Here is a 20,407-nt window from a genome sequence, read left to right as displayed (position 1 = left end):
TTTACCCTACTCTGAGGTGCTCAGCCTACTCAGTGCCTCTTCCTTAACAAGCCCCTTTAAGCTTTGCAATACTCATACTCATTTACTCATCTGCTTGGACAAAACCACATCATTTTCTGTTAAGTTTCTCTCTTGCAAGGCCCTGTCTGAATGCCCCTTTGTATCATGCAGTGATGGGCTAGAGTTACGGGCACACAGGACAGCTCTTCTGATCTGTAGTAGACATTGACATCTAAGCTAGACATCTAGACTCTCTTTATAATCACCAGGGGAAAAAGGAAATCAGCATCCTAAAGCAGGCATCTACAGTAGGTAAGAGGAGTTGTGTCCTAAAAGGGCCTAATTCTCACCAATTGAAAGATGAGTAAGAAGCTTAGATATCACAGTCTACATTTTCAAGATCCCATCTTAAATGAGCTCAATCTCATCCACAGTGTCTTCCTGTGTCCATGATTTACATAATCTACTGCTACTTTAAAAGAAACTTAAAAGCCACAAATGAACATAACTTCTACAGCTGGCCACAGACATCAAGTTTCATCATCTCAAGCTTATACTCAGACTTCTGTAAGACAGCCTCAAGACTCAACCTATTAGTAGGCCTTGTTCCTATCAACCAAGCCAGTCTGAATCCCTGTTGCAGAACTCTACTTTGAAAAGGAAACACTGACATAATTATTAAGATCTATGTACCATATAGGAGACACAGTTCTCCTAACAATTAGCCATAAAATGGCAGGGATAAGAAAGCATAATTTTCTTCAAATTAAAGGTAAAGTACAGACATGGTAAGGTAACTCATCTAGAGGCAGACAGAAAGGTCTGCATAAAGACAGGACTAAACAAAAACCTCAGAGAGAATTCAGATTACAGACCAGCATCAGGATAACTAACACAGGCACCATACATTCTGTGAAAGCTTTTTCCCCTGACATGGCAACGCAACTTCTCTGAACAAGATCAGCAAAGTCAACAAAAGTGTTCTTCTGTAGGGAGTGCTTCATCCAAACAATGAGTTGTGCTGCTAAAGCTGTGCTTGATGAGTGGTTTCTCCCTGCCCCCCCTGGCTGACATGGATTTGTGGACAAAAGACTAACCACAAATTCCAGACAAACATTTGAACCACAGCAGCAGTTAAAAACTGTAAACATAGTGTTAAAAGAGTTAACAGGCTCTTGAAGCACTTCAGAATCATTGCAAAATAATTTCCAAATTATTAACTTACTTTCTTTGGATACCATAGTCCATAGTCCTCATATATTTGAAGACCAGGTGCCCTCAGAATCATGAGTGCTTTGCTCCTGGCCTTTTGACTATAACTGCAATTTGATGTTTGCAGCTGCTAAAAGGCAAAAATTGCTGCTACCAGAAGGAAACCATGACAGATCCCTTCAGTTGAGGGATAAAGTGTTCTATACAAATGAGCTCAAGCTTCTTCTTGTCAAAAAGACCCTTCTAAAGAAAAATTTTTACTTCTCTTCATAAAGTAGAACATATAAATGATAAACAAGTTAGACCTTCCTACCCTAGGCAATAACCCTACTCCCATTTATGGTAAGGAGATCATCAGTTGGTGGAATGATTCACCTGGCTGCAAGGTCAGCAAGGTGTCTTCCACAAAGATTGAGGTTTATGCTAAGAACTAAACAAGAAAGAGTTCCTATCTGGTTTCACTAAGTGTAGGTGTGAATTAATCTTCCCAATGGGATTTTTCATCCTGGATTACCCTTCTGGTAAGCCTCTGCCTCCAGCATTTGTCAGAGGGAAGTATAGTAGGAGTTCACTAGAAGCTCTTACAGCTACACAATCAAGATTTAAAATAAATTCCACCAAAATCCTCAGTGATCCCAATGGCCAGTCAAATTTCAAAATCTAGACTATCTCAGAATCCTCCACACTTCTTATGACAACATTTATATAAGAATTTATATACCATAATCTCATTTTCCTAGAGATTCTAACCTCCAGTGATACCACAGGATTATCCTAATGAACCTTTGGTACTTTATTAGTGCTTCTCCCTATGCAGGGATCCTTTTCACCTTTCCAAAAAGCTGTGGTGGTTCTGCAGTCTCCAGCATTAGGCTCTGACCCAACCTGCTCGGTTTTAATGAGCAGTCTTTCTTTTCATCTCTGAGTCACACCTACAGCACAACTTCTGTCGTGGACTTGGTTTGTAATCGTACCAAACGTAATGGCCCAAAAACATCACAATCTTATTTTTTTCTGATTCTACCAATTCATTATCTACCTACTCACTCCAGTCTGTTGAAGAGTTATTTTGGATTTCACTGCCTCCTGGACCACATACTTTCTGTTTCCAAATCTACCACTTCATCCTCCCTCTTTCCCAAATTCAGTATTCTTTTTTTTTCTCTCATTGCCACCAATACATGCATTCTGTCTCAGCAGTACTTTTTACACCCTCCTCTTCACTATCGCTTCAATCAAGTCCCTTCCATCCACACCCTGATGAGATCTTTTTCCAGTCCTGTCATTTTGAGCAGGTGACTTTTCTCCTATATCCCTCTAGATCTTTCCATTTCATAATGTTTAAGAAACTTGTTGTCCTACACACTTCACACCTCCTTGCTTTGCTGGCCTTTATCTTCCTTCTTCCATGGCACCCTCACTCACCTCACCCTGTAAGAAACACTTAGTATCAACACTATTTGTTTTCCTGTCTCTTTAAACTTCCTTTTTATGATATTTCCCCTTTTATGAGGCACTGTAAATAATGTTTAATCCTATACCTTATCTTCAATCTTTTGGAAAAAGTGTCTGAATAACACTGTAGGATAATTAGTAGTAAGGAATTTGGACTTTAAAAGTCTTGCCAGCATTTAAAGTCTGCTAAGCTAGTCACTTGAGAAAAGAGAGGTACATAAATTAATGATTGAAACCAATGCACCTGATTGCCACAAAAACAAACTAAAATGGACACATAGCTAAACCATGACTTTATTTTCCAAGAGATTAACAAAAATTGAAGAGCTTTCCATTCTTTCATGTTTTACAAGGACTATAACATAAAAGAAAATCCACTTTAAAGAAAAAAAACCCACATTAAGACAGTATTAAAATCTTGTGTAGAGATAAGTAGAGTATGTACACAATTCATCCTGTAACAGTTTTAACTTGTTCCTAAAACTGAAACAGCTGAAACTCCTAAATTATATCAAGGTTAAAAACTGTCATGCTCCACCTGCTATCTCTGCTGCTTTATTTTATGATCTCCTTGCAAATTCCAGGTGATGCTTAGGGAAATATTTCACAAAGGTAAGATTTCACTCAGTGATCCACAGTTAAATGACAATCACAGCTACTCAGAGTAAGGCTTGAGACTCCTGAAGTGTTTGGTTGTTATTTTCTGGATTATATTAACCAAAATTTTACCTTCAGAACAAGATAAAGTCAAGCTATTTAATTAATACCCCTTGCAACATAATCCTAAACTACTATAAAAGGTACTGGTAAAAGTACAAAAATAATGATGTCTACAGTGCACAGTGTGCTTCCAAGGCAAATAAAGGCAGTAAGCTTCTGCTCCAAGAGTTATGAACAAAATCAGACACACCAGTGACCACTGTCAATGGAGATGTGAGAAAGCAAATAAATGGCAACAGAGAATAACAGAGAAAGCAGTTTGAGGTATTTTTCCTGTTACTGGCTAAAGATTATTCTAATGGTTCCAAACAGGTAATATAAAAATTTAGGGTTGATAAGAGAGGAATAAGGATCTTCAACCTCAACATCTCATAGAACTTCTTTTACTCTCTTCTTTATCAGCTTTGCAACATTTCTACCAGAGCCCTAACAATTGAATACATAAATAAGAAGCCTACATGAATGCCAGTCTCAGATAGGCTATGAGGTCCTACAAAAAGTTCTCAGACACATGACCTTAAAGAGACAGAAGGGAGTGCTCTCACTTATCTGCTTTAGCATGGAATAAATGTGGAGCATGAGGAGACAGAGATAACTGATACAAAAATTTCCTGCCACAAAAACCTGCACTGCCCAAATGCTTGTGACTTGCAAGTCAAAGCAATCTTTGAAAAGACATCTTGTCACTAAAAGACTAACTCAGACCCAAAATATCTTTTTGTAGCACTCTTGCTTCAAAAAGAAGCACTTGCTTGAATTACATCTTTTAGACCTGTAAAAGAATCCATGGTCTTTGCTTCTAAGTTCTTGTAAAGTCAAACTTCTGCATTCTGTAATCTACATTCCTAATCATCCACATAAACAAAGTTCTCAGCATTCAACAGTACATCTCCAAATGAGTTTTCTTTTTCCTACTTTCCAACAAATTGGATCTCAACTTTCAAGCCTATTATTTTTTTACCACTTTACCACCACACTTCCCACTCCCGCATTCAGACCAGTCCTGCATTCAAAGCACTCATTTTGTGCCCAGCTGTAAAATCCCAGCTTCCCTGTGTGTGTAGCTGGGAACCCCAGCACCTTCAGCAAAGACAAACTGCATCCCAACAATCAGGTTTCTCATTGCTACTTTAATCTCTTTGCCCTGAGTTATGCTCCTCTCTGCGCTCCAGCATCCATGCCACATGCAACTTGAGCATCATGTGGAGTCTGGGCCAGCACTCAGATTTCTGTGCTGGCAGAGCCTTACCTCAGATTTCTGGTTGTGTTTAAAGTGTGTCCTACTCTTGGACCCACAGAGCAGAAGTTAGTGAGCCCCACACAACATTCTGCAAGCAGATATCTTTACCACATTTCCTTCTACACAGCTGCATCTTTACTGTCATGCTCTGTATCAGAGCCTTTCTCCCATAACATGACCCCTCACCCATGTCTCATCCATCCCAATACAGCACTGCTAAAGAAAAGAGAAAGACTGACAGGTTGTCAGTTTCCCAGACAAATTTGGGAACTAAAACATATTCTGCAAGCTAATCAGCCTATTTATTACAACGTTTTCAAGATAAATGTTGTAAATACAGCTGTACTGCATGTCTGTCCTACCACCAATGACTTTAACAGGACATTAGTAGTTCTACTGGAGAAACTTCCACTAGTTTCTTTAATGAAATAAGCTCAGCTGACTGAAAAAAACCCAAAAAATACCCCAACCAATCAACTAACCAACAAAAAAACCCCAACACAGCAACGCAACAATCCCCCAGTGCTTCTCAGAGTAATGAAAACATTTGTTCGAGATGTAACCAACATGAGTGAAATTTGATTTTTAGGAGTCTCTCAAAGACAGAGTTGGGGAGATTGATGTTTTCAACAGTAAGAACAGGAAAGTGACTTCACAATCAGAAGCAAGAATTATGTTTCCCTATTTGGAAAGTGTAATACACCAAAAGAACATGACTTGCAATAAAAATTACTAAGTTGGCAGCACAACAGTAGAAACACACAAACTGGCCCAGGCCTGCAGTTCTCACCTATCTGCAGTGATTCTCCTCCCATGAAAGGCACTGTGCAGCCTGAAGTCACACAGCTGAAACTATACACCTTTGACAGCTGCTATTGTTTAGGCTTCTGGAATGGAAATACAGCCACCAAAGTTGTTACTGTTTAAATGTGTGTTTGGCTGAAACGCTGTAAAATTATACAGGAACAGAACAACTCGGAAACTTTGATTTACAACAAAAGCAACTTTCTGTATCTGTTAGCCCTTCAAGCACTATTTTATTACTATTCACATAACTACCACTGCCACAAAAGCATCCATACAACAGGTTCATACTAAAGGTTTGCCTCAACTCAGTACTTCCTTTCCAACAGCAGCCCATGAAGTGTTCTTAAATGCCTTCCACAGCAAGACCAAACAGAGAATGATACTTTCAGGGATATGTACTGTACTGCCTCAGCTCCCAGCAGCCCAGTCTTTGAGACTTTGAACTTGGAGGTTGCTTCTGCACAGTCTAATGTGAATGTGTCTAAATGATCTGTGGATCCATTCAAATTTTTAGCATCCTAGGTTACTATGGCAGTGGCTTCCACCATTGAGTTTATGCTCTCAGAGATGTGAAAGAATCCTGTTAGATTTTTGAGACATTACCTGAATGTCTGTGCTGACCATGGGTGACTGGTCCACAAGGGACAACAGGCACAAACTAAAAACTCAGAAAGTTGCATCTCAATAGGAAAAATCTTTTCTTTGAGGGTGACAGAGCACTGGAGCAGGCTACCCAATGAGAATGAATGTTTTCCTCTGAAGTTATTCAAAACCCACCTAGACGTGATCCTGTGCATCCTGCTGTAATAGGGGGCTGGGATTAGATCTCCAGAGGTCCCTTCCAACCCAAACTATTCTGTAACTTTACATTCCTGGTTTTTTTCTATTCTATGTTTTCCAACATGACTACAGCTTTCTGAAGGTGTTTTTCTTATCATAAACTTGAGACTTTGTATTAAAAGTTTAACAACAGAAGCCATTTTTAAAATTTAAATAAACATCTTCAGTAGTAGATCAGTTCCTTCCTCACAACACTATTTTTACTTATTATTATTCACCATCTCCTTTATATTGTTGTATTATGTTACTAGTGAAAGCCAGCTACAGGAAAGCAAAATCAGTTCAGCAACTATGTTTAAACACTTCTTTGGAAAAAGAGTTGCTTTGTTTACAGAAATATTACCTTAGTTTTAAGATCTTTACCTGTATTTGTGTGCATGGTTGTTTTAAACAGCTTGAAAAATCAAAACACTCCACAAGAAGAAAGTAAGTCCTATTAAAGCTCAGTTGAAACTCTTCTCAAGAGAATAGCAACAGACTCTTAACTTAGCTCCTGCTGAAAGATGAGACTTCAGCACAGAGCACTAACTATGGGAAAAGCTGAAGGCACACAAACAAATGATTCTCAGCTAGAAGTCTGAATGGGCAGGAGGAGGAGAAATCTGTCTTTACCTACAAGTATCAAGTAACAGTTAAACCTATGAGTGCAGTTCCTGAAAGGCCAAAGAGAAAACCATTTAAAATATTTTCATGACCACTGTACAGTAAGCTAACAACACTAGAAAAAAACAAACAAAATGATGAGAAGCCTACAAAAATAAAAATTGGTATTTTGCTTCCTGTGCTTTTAAAATAATTCTTTTGATTGCCCTGAAAATAACAGTATTCTGAAAAAAGAAAGCAGGATAAAGAATAATTTTTACCATTGCATATCACCTCATTTTTGTCAGTCTTTGCTTTTTAGAACTGACATCACTTCTTACTGGGCTTACTTTACATTTAAATATACATTTTATGTTCATAAGGGACAGCTGAACAAAGATGGCACAAATTTAAAGGGTATTTAAATATAAAATCTCACTTATCACATCTACAGAACTGACCCAGTACTGAAAAAGAAGATATACATACACCCACAAGTCTCCAAGCTTCACTTATCACTGCATACTGTAGTCGATTCAGAACAAACCCCTCAATTTCTCTGTTCAGTTTGACAGGAGACTGACCAATCTTCTTCATCAGGGCATATGTTCTCTCTGTCGTAGAAGGATCTGTTTCTGGATGAGGAACAATTTCAACCAATGGCACAAAGTAAGGTGGATTTACCTCAAGAAAAAAAAACAAAAGAAGAACATCAGCCACCAACAGAACAAGTTAATATAAAGCATCTTTATAGATGGCACTAACTTGGATAATTTCCAGGGAACACAGCAAGCCTGATATTCAGACCTTGAAAGACTTCACTAATCCAATAAAAGCTGGTGCATTAACTCAAATTAAAAGAAATTAAAACTTGCAGTAAATCAAACTCTGTTTAACCTCAGCAAAATTCATGGAGCTACACCAGAGATGACAGCACTCAAACAGTACTGCAAGACTTTATTCTGACTTGAGGAACTGTTTGCTCAATATTCAGGCTATTTGTTGTTCTAAGACATATGGTCACCACCTGTCTTTCCAAACTAAGCAAGGTATTTCCTTTTAGACCATCAGGAATTTTATAGCAAAAGTATTGCCACCTGTAAGATGCAACACTTAACAGATAAGCAGCTACTGGCCCCAAGCCTGTAAATATATGCTAAATACAGTAACAGATATCACATAAAACATACTTTGAAAATGTTGCAGAACAGGTTACCTTCAAACACTGTACTTAGAAAAAAATAAATTACCTCTCCCTGACTCTTCTCAAATGTAATTTCTCATCAAGTCAAGACCTTTGTGTTATGTATTTTTGCAGTAAAAACCAAAAAATCCTAAAGAACATCCTGGAAAAAGCTAAAAGTTCTTCAGGTCATAGACAGTTACAGACAGTTAAGCTGCATGCATTCTCTTTCCAAAGTAGCAGTCCTTCAGCTGTATTCTTAAAGGTGCTAAATTCAGCTCTCCATCTAGCTCCAGGCAATAAAAGGGGCTAACATATAATAAAGTTACTACCAGGAATAACACTGACATTTGAAGGATGGCAATTAACTACTGATTCTTTCATCATGCTCCCTATAGTCAACTACTCTTAACTGTGCTCCTGTAAATGCAAGGACAGGATTTAGTCACAGGAATGTGCAAGTAGCCTTTCCTCCCTGCATGTTCTTTCTTTTCAGTATTTACATGGTTCCCTTTCCTGCAGGGTCTGACATGTGCTCTAACTACTGATGTAACACACTTCATTCCTTTTAGAGGGCCTTGTGTCCCAACACAGCCTCTCTCACATCAGTATTTTTGGCACTGCCATCAGCAATGCTGAGAACGGTGTGGTGGATGGACACCATCCAGTGGTGCCAGGCAATTGAGCATGACCCAAAGCACTGCAAGCATCAAGACATTCTCTAAGGCTTAAGTATATCACAGGTTCCAGTCAAAAAGAGGACAGGTTAATTGTTGAGAGAGACTAAGGCTAAAATTAAAAATTTCTTGGAAGATTACTGTGGACAGTGATCTTATTGAAGTATTCCATTTCATGAACTTGGCACAGGGAGCATATGGGTGTGCTCATGAGCACACTGAGGAGACACAGGAAGGCAATTTTTCAGGAGTGAGATAAATAGATACTGGTAAAAACTGAAAGTAGTAGAACATAGATGAAGTAGGGAATGGGGGAAAGTTTCTAAAAATGAGAAGTATTTCAGGGAACAGAAGGTCACCTTAGCATAAGAAAGACACAGCTAAGAAAGGAGATAACAAAGAAAATGCTGAAAAGAATTAAGTTACAGAAAAGCTGTCAACAAACATAAATATTAATTTTAATGGACCAGTAATAAGATCAGAACAAAAATTAGAAGACACAAACAATTTCTAACAGGAGTAGTGGAGTTAAAAAAATAATCTGAGAGAGTTTTATGAAGTTTTAAGGTTATTTGACTGCAGGGTTTCCTGTACAACAGGGGACTTCACTCAGTGGCACAGTCTCCTCTAGCCCCATATTTCTAGTTGTGTGGTCTAGCAGGCCTATACAGTACATGAGAAGAGAACCACCCTGCAGCAGACCTCTATTGATCCATTGCCTGAAACTGCTTTCAGAGAACAGCTGAATCTGTTTTGTACTGTAACATAAGGATTGTGTGCTTTTCTATCATACAGCTGTGCTGTGAGATTTTTTTTTTCTAATTACTGAACCATGTTAAGCAAAGGGATGAACTGCTTCTGCCCTTTGGGCACTTAATTTCATTTTATCTCAACACCCTCACTCATGCCAGAGGCTCTACAACTTTAGCTTTTAATTCTTCTGGTATATCAAATTCCACACTTGTTTTCAGTGTCTTGCAGAGCTGCTTGCTTCCTGCAGCCACCAAATCCTACTATTGTGTTCAAGATTTTAGTAAAAAAATAAAACAAAACAAAAAAACCCACCCAAAGCCAACAACTACTACAAAGCAAGCATGTTTCCTGATGCAGATGCAGAAAGGCCCCTGGAAGAGTACACTGCTTTACAGCTTCTTTGGTACACTCAGTACAGCTGAGTGAAGCTGAGATTACTACAAAAACAGTCTCATTTGGACTGCAAAGCCATTTGGGAACAATTAGACATTTTAAGGTACTCCAGAGCGTTCGTTTTGACAAAATACATATCCTTACAACAGAAATGCAGAAATGTAGAAAATGTTTATGCAGAGACCACTTTTCCAGATCTGATAAAACCTGGTTTCAGGAGTTGCTTCTACAAAGACTGCAGTTCAGACTAAACAAAATCAACTGGTACAGACCAGCTTGGGAAAACAGTAAGAAAGAGTACAGTAAAATCAAAGACTGACAATCATGCAGCCAGGAACCGGTTAAAAAAGAAGAAATTGTATAGTTACTTAAGATAGAAATGTTAAAGAGACATTATCTCTTGTCTTACACTAGAGAAGACTACAACCCTGGAAGCAAGAGATAAGAAACTATTGAACTTTAGACTGGAGAAAGGCTAGATCTAGGCACAGATACATATTTTGAAATTTGACCTCTTTTATAATTAAAAGGGATTGAAAACTTGTTATACAGGAGAAAAACAAACCAAGCCTTTTGTTCCCCTTGCCACACAAGCACCCCAAGGCACAGTGGTGGTGAAGGTGTATCAGAAAGGCACTGACCAAATGCTTTGACACTACAGCAGGAGGCTACAGGTAGCTGTAGAGACACTACAGTGAAGCAGTGCTGTATTTTTGTACTCTTGTGCATGCCCAGGGAATTTACTTTACTTTATGTTTACTTTACACTCTGAGGGATGCCCTGGAGAGATATCATGTAGTTACCAAACTGCAGAGACCAGGGCAGCACCTCTCTTCATGACAACAGTCCTCTTTAACTGATCAGCTGACCACCCAACTAACACTGGGTTAACAAATTCATTACCTTCTTGAATAGTGGAAAACAGAAGCAGTAAAAATCCCAGTGATGATCAAGATAAAATGCTCTTCCATGTGGAGGAGAGATGCTGCCTGGCAGTTCCAAACAGACCTCTACAGAAGCCCACAAGTGCCTTTGACCATTTTGAGGTTCTGCTGCAACCTCCAGTCATTCCATTTTTGCATCACTGCCCTGTCCAGGTTGGTCATGAAGCATGCAAATTCAGCTCCAAGTCCAATTTGTTCCCTTTCACCATTCCTTAATGCCTCTTTTAGAAATTAAGGAATATTGCTTCTGCATCACAAGTCTGAAGAAACTGGAGTTTAGATTTCCCATCTTTTATCAATATAGCCTGACAAGCACATGAAGCTCAGTGTTTGGATTCTTACTGTTACCCAACAGAAGCTAAGAAAGGATACTAGAAAAGACTAACAATGACACAAGAATAAAGTAGCAATGTTATCAGCTTGTACACAAAACATAGAATTCCTACATTTTGAAAGCCACTAGTTTGAGAAACACACAACGATATGAGCACAACTACTCACACAGAACATATCTTGATCCAACAGCTGCAACATGCTACATCCTCTCAATTTTGTAGATTAGTGCTGCTGCTCGCAGAATAACCAAACTACAGCTTTTTTGAAAAATTGGCCCTGCACACTAACAATTGCACACAAGAGCCCCAAATAACCTTCTGAGTCTTTCAGACTGCAGGAAGGAGTTTGGGCTGCAGTTTACACAAAAAGGAAACATGCCATCGTACTTACAGGATGTGACACAATGCACTGCTTAACATGTTTAAGGCCAGTGAACAATTTGCTGGGTAACAGACAAGAGGTCGAGCTGCTCAAGATAACACTGTCACCCACAATTAGATCCAACTGACCAAAAATCTTCTTTTTCAGTTCCAGATTCTCTGGAGTGCATTCCTGGAATAAAACCAAAAAACAGTATTAGAAGTTATGTAGTTCAATAGTATCTATCTATACATCTCAGACTTCACTGATCCCATCCTGGACTGACACTTAGGAATTCAGCACAAACCATCTGTTTTAATCAGCCTAGATATACCGGTGAGCCAGTAACACAAAAATATCTTCCCACAGTTAAAGAAATGGAAAGCCCAAGAGATTATGTACAGCAGAAGATGGACCACCACACCCTACAGGAGATTTAATGCAAAAGAAAATATTCTGCTTTGTCTAAAATACAGACTTTAACTCACACAGGGAGATAACACAATACAGAGGAATAAGACCTGGTCTCCACTTTTTTTTTAAGAGTATCTCACATGATAGAAGTCAGTATTCTCTCTAAGACAAGATGGAAATGAACAGGTGTATCTCAAAGGAAGAAAAACTTACAAACTCCAGAAATATGGCAGGAGATTCCGAGGTACATCTCTGCAATCTTTGCTTAAACAACTCCTAGAGTTGAAATTAATGAAGATACTTATGCATTTTAAGTATGAGGGTCACTGAGAAAGACTTCTGAAGACCATCTGAAGTAGAATGAATGCTATCAAAACCCCTACCAAAGCTACTGAGCACATTCAGATCTACATACTGTGTGAAATTTTACATGTGAGCCAAGAGCCACAACCTACAATCACAGGATTCCCAAAGTTATCTTCAGGAGATGCCTGAGGGAGAGCATGCAAAGATCCACTAGTCTGGGAGGAGAAGGACATGGGATAATAACTACAGTGGATCCCACAAGCAACAGAAAAGTCTTCACCTTATGAGAAGAAAATGGAGGAAGAAGGCCAGCCTGTTTTCAAGGGGTTTTGGAAGAGTTTAAAAAAATCCAAAGAGGATCCCAAAGTTGCAAAACCTCAGCCTTCCCTTTAAAACACACAGAAAATACCTGCTCTTTTCCAACTCTAACCTTCCCCTACCTGCCAGTACTTCATTCTGTCCTTTCTGTTATGTTGAACTACACACAGCAAGGCTAGGGGGAAAGGCTACACATTTGATGTAATCCAAAATTTACATTTAACATCTGCTGCTTCAGACAGACTCTGTGGCAAGGATGCCCAGGGCCAGAGTGTTTAAACCAAAAAATGGGTTAAAAGAAATTTGAAGTCTTAAAAAATAAGTTGCATGGAACAGTACTAAAGGTTCCATGATGCAAAAGAGATAAACAGGGTCATTTAAGAACTCCAGATAGAGCCCAAAGTGTTAGACAGCCTTATCAAAACAAAATGATAGTCTGCTCATAGTTCCAGAATCCCTGCTTGTTGGTTAAGTTTAAATAGTTTCTTTTAGTGAAGCCAAAGATGATGAGAACTCTGCAGATACTGTTCAAGCTAATAAAAGAGGTGCTTTGAATAGGTTTGTGAACTTGAAACTCTAAGCCTGCTCTCACATCAGATGATAATCAAACAGGCAAACTCAAATCTGCTGGTAACTCAAACCTGCCATGGTTACGTAAGGTTTCTGAATGGGCCATTTGCTTGGAATATTTTGTATAGTGTCACAATTGTATTCAGGTTGTTGGACCACTGCAATAAAGCTTCTGTTCTCAAGCATGCAATTATTTTCTAAGAGACATCAATTCCCTGAAGAACAGGGGGAAAATTAAGCTCTAAACAATCCATTAAACAGGAACCTCACTTGCAGTCAGTTTTAAAGCCTGGAGAGGTCTGAAGCTATTCTGTTTACCATGAGAAAGGGAATATCAGAAAGAGAGCAGGTAAGATATGGGTTTAAAGCTACCACAGTTTCTCTCAAAGAATCAGTGCAAAGAGGTTAGCATGCACCACTATGCATTTTAAGTGACACTGTATATTTCTGTGCCCTTTTCTTAGGGACGATCATACTTCTCACTTGCAGAGAACAGTAAAGCTTTATTCCGAGGCCTGGTCACCTAAGGTTGCTACAAATCTGGCTTCTAATTTAAACTTTATTAAACATCTCTTAAGAGCCTGATGACATGCCTAACATGACAGCTGTTAATTTTTAAAACCCATCTCCTGGAAGTGTTGTATTGAATTAAAGGCCTAGATGTAATAGGAATTTCACTATTCAAATACATGTTCAGAGAACACACCACAGCTACTTGAACCAGTAAAGAACTACACAAAGATAAACACATGCTAGACTTCCTCCCTAGCTAACTGATACACCACATGGTGATTGAGGTCTAGTTGTCCCTAAATAAGAAACTGCACTCAATGACACAACCCCTGTACATGGAAAGCCAGTGAGTTTCATCTGTTTAAATCCAGCGTCTCTGTGTTTTTGTATAGGCCTTTCTCACCATGGCACCCACCATCTGTACTCCCACATTCATCCACGCTCATCTAAATGCACAACTTCATTTTCCTATACTTAAATGCTGGCATCTCCCTAGGTTCTTCCCATCCATTCTCAAATAAGCCAAGATAGCAACTCCTCTGTAACTTCTAGGAAAACACTCCCCAAAACACTATCTTGCAAAATAACATTTCCTTATACTATCAATGAGAATTGCTACTGAGCAATTTATTACTATTGGGAGGCAAAAGAAAGAAAATATGGCCTGAAACAAAGCCCTGCAACACAGTGGTATGGTCTAAAATAAGTAGACATCCTACAGAAGCAGTATAAGATGAAAGCCAGACATTTAAACTATGCAGAAGATCAAAGATTAGCAGCCACTCAGCAACAAGCAAGGCACTTTCTGTAAGATCATCTGGAGCTGCTGTCACAGGGAGCAGCATCAAGCCTTCCCAATAACAAGTATGGAGTGTGATGGTAGTCACCAGCATTAGGAATCGCTGAATAAAGAAGTCTGAAAGCTACAGCTGCACAACAATGAATTCCTCCCTCCTGACTAGATGCTGTCTGGTGCAAATTCAAAACAAACAAGAAAGTCTTTCTTCCCTGGCAATATTAATATGAAGGTTTATGATAATATATACACTCCTGCAAGTGAAGACAGATCTGCCTTGAGCTCTCCTGGACCCACCTTCATTGCAGGAGTCTATCCCATACCACAGGACTCTTCCAAGTAGATTTTGGCCCAACAGGCCAAAGTTGTCCCTCCTGAAGTCTAGGGCTGTAATCCCAGTTTTTGTCTTGCTTGTTCTCTCAAGGATCCTCAACTTCACCATTCTCATGGTCACTATAGTCAAGACTTCCCCATGACCTTCACATCTCCAAACAGTTTTCATTGTTTGTGAGGTCCAGCACAACATGTCCTCCCTTCTACTCCTCAACCACCTGTGTTAAAGTTACCATGAATGCATTCCACAATCCTTCTGAATTCTTTGTGCTCTCCTGAGCTGTCCCTCCAGCAGATATTGATGTGGTTGAAGCCCCACCATGAAGACATGGGCCTGTGAATGTGAGGTTTCTGAAGAAGGCCTTTTCTTCCTGATCAAGTGGTCCATAGCAGACATCTACCACAAAGTCTCCCACATTGGTGGTCCTGCTAACATTGACCCACAAGATCTCAACTGGCTCCTCAATCAACCCAAGAGAGAGCAAGAAACACCTTATTCCCCTCCCACAGCTATTCACCTTTGTCTTATATCACCTAACCCCCAAGAGTTCCATTTCACTGCCATGCCACAGCTGCTATAGCAAGAGCACCCTGTGCCCTTGCCAGCTGAGGTAGAAAATTCTTTACTAGAGTTCTGCAATTTCCCCTTTCCCAGTAAATTCAGTAAGGTTTTAAGCAGCAGGTAAGTTGTTTAGGAGCCATGACCACTTTGACTGCAACAAGAATCCTCCTCATCTTCTGCAGTTAAGTGAGGATCTCCAAACATGCCACAAGCCCCTGCCCTGTTTACACACATGTAAAACTTACAGCATTTTAAGAAGCCTCAGCTTGTCAGTGCTGTGATTTTGCTGACATTTTTAAGGCACTCCTGTAGAACAGTTCCCAGAGTCAAGTGACAGCAATCCTCTCCTCTCACAGAATGAGACCATAGCAGCAGCTTTCAAAGCACCGAACTATCCCACAAGCTGGACCCAGACTGTCAGCACTCCTGCAACAGGAACCACATTATATCCAGCTTTTTGTGGGAATATAAAGAACTCCACAGGATTAAGAGACAAAGAGTTCTACATGTCAGAAAATGAGCTTTTCTGAAAGCTTGGTGCCTAATACATTTCTACAAATACTTCCATTATCTTCTATAGTTATAATCCACTAGAAAAAGAACTTTGCAGAAAAGACAGGCATAACTGTTTTACTTTCAGTCTAACAAGTCACTTGAGAATGTTTTATTTCTAAAACAAAGCCTGATTAATATAAACCTACAAAAGGCTTTGGCCTGTGGTTTTTTTATACACATAACCTGAATGCTGTTTAAGACAGACGTTAAAAACACCTGAAAAGGAGACCTCCAAATTTAATGAAATTAAATAGAGATTTCAAATTACTATCTATAGCAACTCTACAGTCAAATACAATTATTCCCTATAATTTTACCGTATCTAAATAATATAATAAAGGATTCTTGTAAAAACCTCTGAAAAAAGTATATATGCTAAAATAAGCTCTCTGCAAATTAAACCCTGCCATTTGACAACCAGTTCTGTATCCTCCAATATCACTGGCAAAGTCGAGGTTACTGAAGTTAGCAAAGCAAAATTCCATCTATTTGTTCCATCTTGCATATAGACTGCTGTGTTTCAGTCACCATTTTATTGAACTCACATCAAATTATATTTTAAGCAAAAGCGGGTTTAAAATGTTCACTACTATCATTAGTATTTCACTCCTAATTATTATAATTTCTGTTTAGGTTTTTGTGTTGATGTGCTGGTTTGTTCTGTTCCTGCAGGGTTTAGGTGTGTATCTCCATTCTGGAAGAGTGAAGATGCACCTTCTATTAAGGAAACTTGAGCGCTTTTTTTATTGTATTCCATGTCAGATACTAAAGTGCACGCCAGTCAGTAAACAAGAGTCACACACACGAACGTGGGGAACTACGCCACCTGCAATTAAAAAATGTCACATCTTGACTGCAGAGGCTGGGAGTTAAGCTAGTAAAACAAGCAGAGACATAAAACTGTATTTTTAATATCAGAACAAATTATTAAATAGAAGTATCGATTTTGCTTCTGATATTACTGTTAGCCAATAGAACTTAGCTCAAATATATATATTTTTAATACATTTAATATATATTTTTAATACATTTTAATAGATTTGGTAATTTCACAAAATTCAAAATCATTACATATGATTTTTTTCCTGTGCCCCCCTTCCCACAGCAGATACTCATTCCACTAAGTGGGTACATAACTTCCTCCAAGATGGTTTCAAGCTCATGAACAAAAACCAACTCATGAACAAAAGTATCACTTGCAACAAAAGCCCCCTTAGGTGTAAACCAACTCTAGTTAGTCCAAACCAAGCATATACAACCTTGGCAACCGAGACTTTTATTTTGAACCTGAACTATCTTACTAACTACTGCTATCCTGTAAACCAAGGGTACAAAGGCATCATAAGGGCAGAAGCTCCTTTAACTGAAAAGCAGACTGGCTGTTTGTTAGGCATGGGAATGCCATATTATCACCATGTGACACAATTATAAAAAACATTAATAAAGTACAGGCATGTGAGTTTCCCATCCCAGACCTTCAGTCATAGACTTTCGATGAGTTATGTATGCACTGGAGCAAAATGCTGAACATGGGAGGAGAAGGAATCACGCCACAAGAGAATTTTAAGAACAGGTTAACACATTTTTGACAGACAGTTGTCTAGGTATGACTGATCCTGCCTGCCTTTGGTCTCATTACTAGCTAAAGAAACTTCTTGTAAAAGCAGTCATAAAAAATCAGGTAAAGGCACCAGCACTTTCAGGCTAACCTAATTTAAAAAAATAATTTAGGGCTATAAATCACTTTAGACCTAGAGTGATAACTTCTTATTTGTCTTGAACATATGAGCTCATATGAGTATGAAATCTGATGCTTCATGAATCACTACCTCTTGAGTGACATGAAATACTGTTGACTGCAAGATACTGTGCAAGTAAACACGGAGGTGAAATCCAGCACTTGGATGGAAACATTTTGTACTTTCCTACATTTCATAAACATACTCTGTTAAAGAATCTGACCAATAAAAATATCAAGTTACTGCCATTTTATACTGTTCAGAATAAATGACCGAATTACAAGTGTCCTTTCAACTTTCAGCAATAAAAAAAACAGGATTTGTGGAGGTACTAGTTTTCAGAACTACATTTTCTAAAATCACACAAATTTGGGAGGGTTTGAAGGGTTTCTGTGAGAGGCTTTTTGGCTGTTTTTTTTGTTTAAAGCAAATACAGCAAATGAAGACAAGTTTGCTTCTTCTCCTGTTAGTATCATGGCATGAAAAGATCCATCATTTTCCATGATGTTCACATGTCCAACAAAACTTTCAAAAGATAGACAAGTCAATCAGGCTGCGACAGTTGAAGATCCTTTTTGTTCCCTCAGGAAAGGGCAATAAGATCTCAAACTAGTTGACTGACCTGCTCCTCCTCCCTACATCTTCTCTCAAAGTACTGGATTTTCTGTTTTCCTCTACCCTGATCTCATCCACCCTGAAAAATAGGGAAAGCGATCTAGGAAAGGCAATGGAAACACAACACCACCCCAGAAAAGGGACTAGGGAGCAATGGAAGAGAACCTGAAGAGCAAGATTAGTTGTCAGGCAGGATGACAGTTTTGGTAATGACAACTTCCTGAAACAAGGACCAAAACCATATTCAAGACTGTAATGGTAGATCACACCAGCTGCTATATGCACAGACTAGATGGGAAATAAATGTTAAAAAACTTGGAAGGACATAAGTCCATTCAGCAGCAGCACCACTACAGTGACACTGGCAAGCTCAACATCATCTTTCAGTTCAACTCAGACACTGACCTCATAAAATGTTTTACAGCAAGTCTTTAAGATCTGATCATTTAAACCTTTAAAATTAGAAAGAATTTTCTCAAGACTTCTACAAAGACAGCAAGTCAAGTGCCATGCCTAAAACCCGTTCCCTCAAAAGCCAAAACACAACTTCTGGTGCCTCAGGCCAGTGTTTAAGCTCTGTAGGGTAAAACCAGGCCTAAGGTTACATTTGCCCAGCTGAGAGCAAACAGACCCATGTTTGTCTGTCCAGGGCTCAGTTCAGAAGAAGCCATGTTACTGCAATGCTTGCACACTCTGCTGCCAGCAGTTTTGTTTTCACAGAGATCTGTGACTAACAGAGCCTCCAAAACAGTACGGTCTTCCAGCCTATGAGCTCAGGGCAGCTGAAGATATCCTCACCCCTGTCTGCAGACATTCCCTCATCCCCAGAAGTAAAAGGGTTCTTGAAAGACGTCAGGAAAGCCAAACAAAAGTTACAAGCAGAAACTGGTAAGAGACAGTCAAAAACTAACTTCTATGACCAGAGACACAGGACACCTGTTGACAAAGCTCCAAAGTCGATGCTGATTTTGCACCCTGAAGGCACCACCAGACTTTTTGAAAGCTGTTAACACTGTTTTTTAAAAATATGTCTAACTGGAAAAGATGAAAGAGCGAGCAAGATCTGAAAGATACCAGGCTGAAAATCTATTAGTGTCGTTATCACCAGCTCAACAGCCTGTGCAGGTGTAATGGGGGGAAGAAGAGAGGGGGCAGAACACCCTCTCTTTTTAAAGGGTGGGCAGGAAATGAAGATACTGTTCTAAGGTTTTTAGGCAGAGTTCTTTCAAAAGTAAAAAGGATAAATACTTCAAGAACACAAGGTGTAAGTTAAAAGCTTACACCAGTCTGTTCTTGCCCAGTCTGTTCTGTTCAATGCCACAGCACAACAGACAGGTTCAGAGATCACCTCTCAGTGACCTTTTGTGTCCATCTTCAACCAGCCCAGCCAGCCCTCACAAGTCACCAAAATACACAGCAGCTCAGGCGTCAAGAGTAATATCTTAGCAATGGTTATCCATCTAATCTTCCTCTGACAGCTAGCAAACTTTATTTTCTGTTAGTAAATTGTTCAATTTAAAACCTTTGGTTTTGTTTTACTAGTGTTGTGGTAAAAGATCATACAAGTGCTGCACCTCTTTCATTTTATCTTATTTATGAACTAGACACATATCCACTAAAAACTGGTTTTAATACTCAAAGGAGAACTCAGATGTTTAGTACCCAGTAGTCACATAAAGACAGAAAACAAAAGTAATCATATATTTATGCAGGAAAGCTAAGAGCACAAAAATAAACATTTCACTCACCCATGATAGTCCCACACCAGGAACATTATAGTACAAACATATCCATTAATTTATCTCCATGGAGTTTTCAGCTAATGGAAAAGTTATTTCAGAATTAAAGCTTTTAAGTGATATAAAAACTTGCAGCGTACATTCACCTACATGCTATAGGTTATGCATTTATTCCAAGTAGCACAGGAAAGTTCTGAGAAGTGAACTCATGTGAATACTTAGATTGAGAGCAAAACATGGACTGATTTCCTTCTGAAGTTGATGTAAAGCACACTAAGCAAGACAAGTTACTTCATGAAAATGCTCAGGAGAGAGAATATATAACCTTTTAAAATGTTCAAGACATCACTGTTACAAATTTTCTTCTCAGTCCTTCTAAAGATCTCTTCCATCTTTTCCCCATTTGTATCTTCACTGATATAACTTAGGAAGTTCCATTTTTTAC

At 38.9% G+C, this 20,407-nt stretch overlaps 2 protein-coding genes across 10 annotated transcripts in view; one reads left to right on the top strand and one right to left on the bottom strand.

Moving 5' to 3' along the window:
• Nucleotides 1-20,407, top strand: part of LOC143693362 (uncharacterized) — a 79,353-nt gene that overhangs the window by 46,075 nt on the left and 12,871 nt on the right. Inside the window, exon 4 of one of the 9 annotated variants that reach the window (XR_013180960.1) lies at nt 11,671-11,718. The exons of 7 other annotated variants lie outside the window; for them this stretch is intronic. The gene's annotated coding sequence lies outside the window, so the exon portion shown is untranslated. Of the gene's footprint in view, nt 1-5,216; nt 5,237-11,670; nt 11,719-20,407 lie in introns of those variants that run through there. One more of the 9 variants, XR_013180963.1, reaches the window with a different exon arrangement.
• CRYL1 (crystallin lambda 1) overlaps nt 1-20,407 on the bottom strand; it is a 50,213-nt gene that overhangs the window by 16,986 nt on the left and 12,820 nt on the right. The window contains exons 4-5 of the mRNA XM_054628308.2: nt 11,533-11,694; nt 7,346-7,540 (exon numbers count right to left, since the gene is read on the bottom strand). Of these exons, the coding sequence (XP_054484283.2) occupies nt 7,346-7,540; nt 11,533-11,694 (357 nt within the window). The remainder of the gene's footprint in view (nt 1-7,345; nt 7,541-11,532; nt 11,695-20,407) is intronic.

The sequence above is a fragment of the Agelaius phoeniceus genome, chromosome 2, assembly GCF_051311805.1.
Source record: "Agelaius phoeniceus isolate bAgePho1 chromosome 2, bAgePho1.hap1, whole genome shotgun sequence".
NCBI classification, from domain to species: domain Eukaryota; kingdom Metazoa; phylum Chordata; class Aves; order Passeriformes; family Icteridae; genus Agelaius; species Agelaius phoeniceus.
The sequence above is the reverse complement of the archived record's forward strand: the minus strand, read 5'-3'. Positions and strand labels throughout refer to the sequence as shown.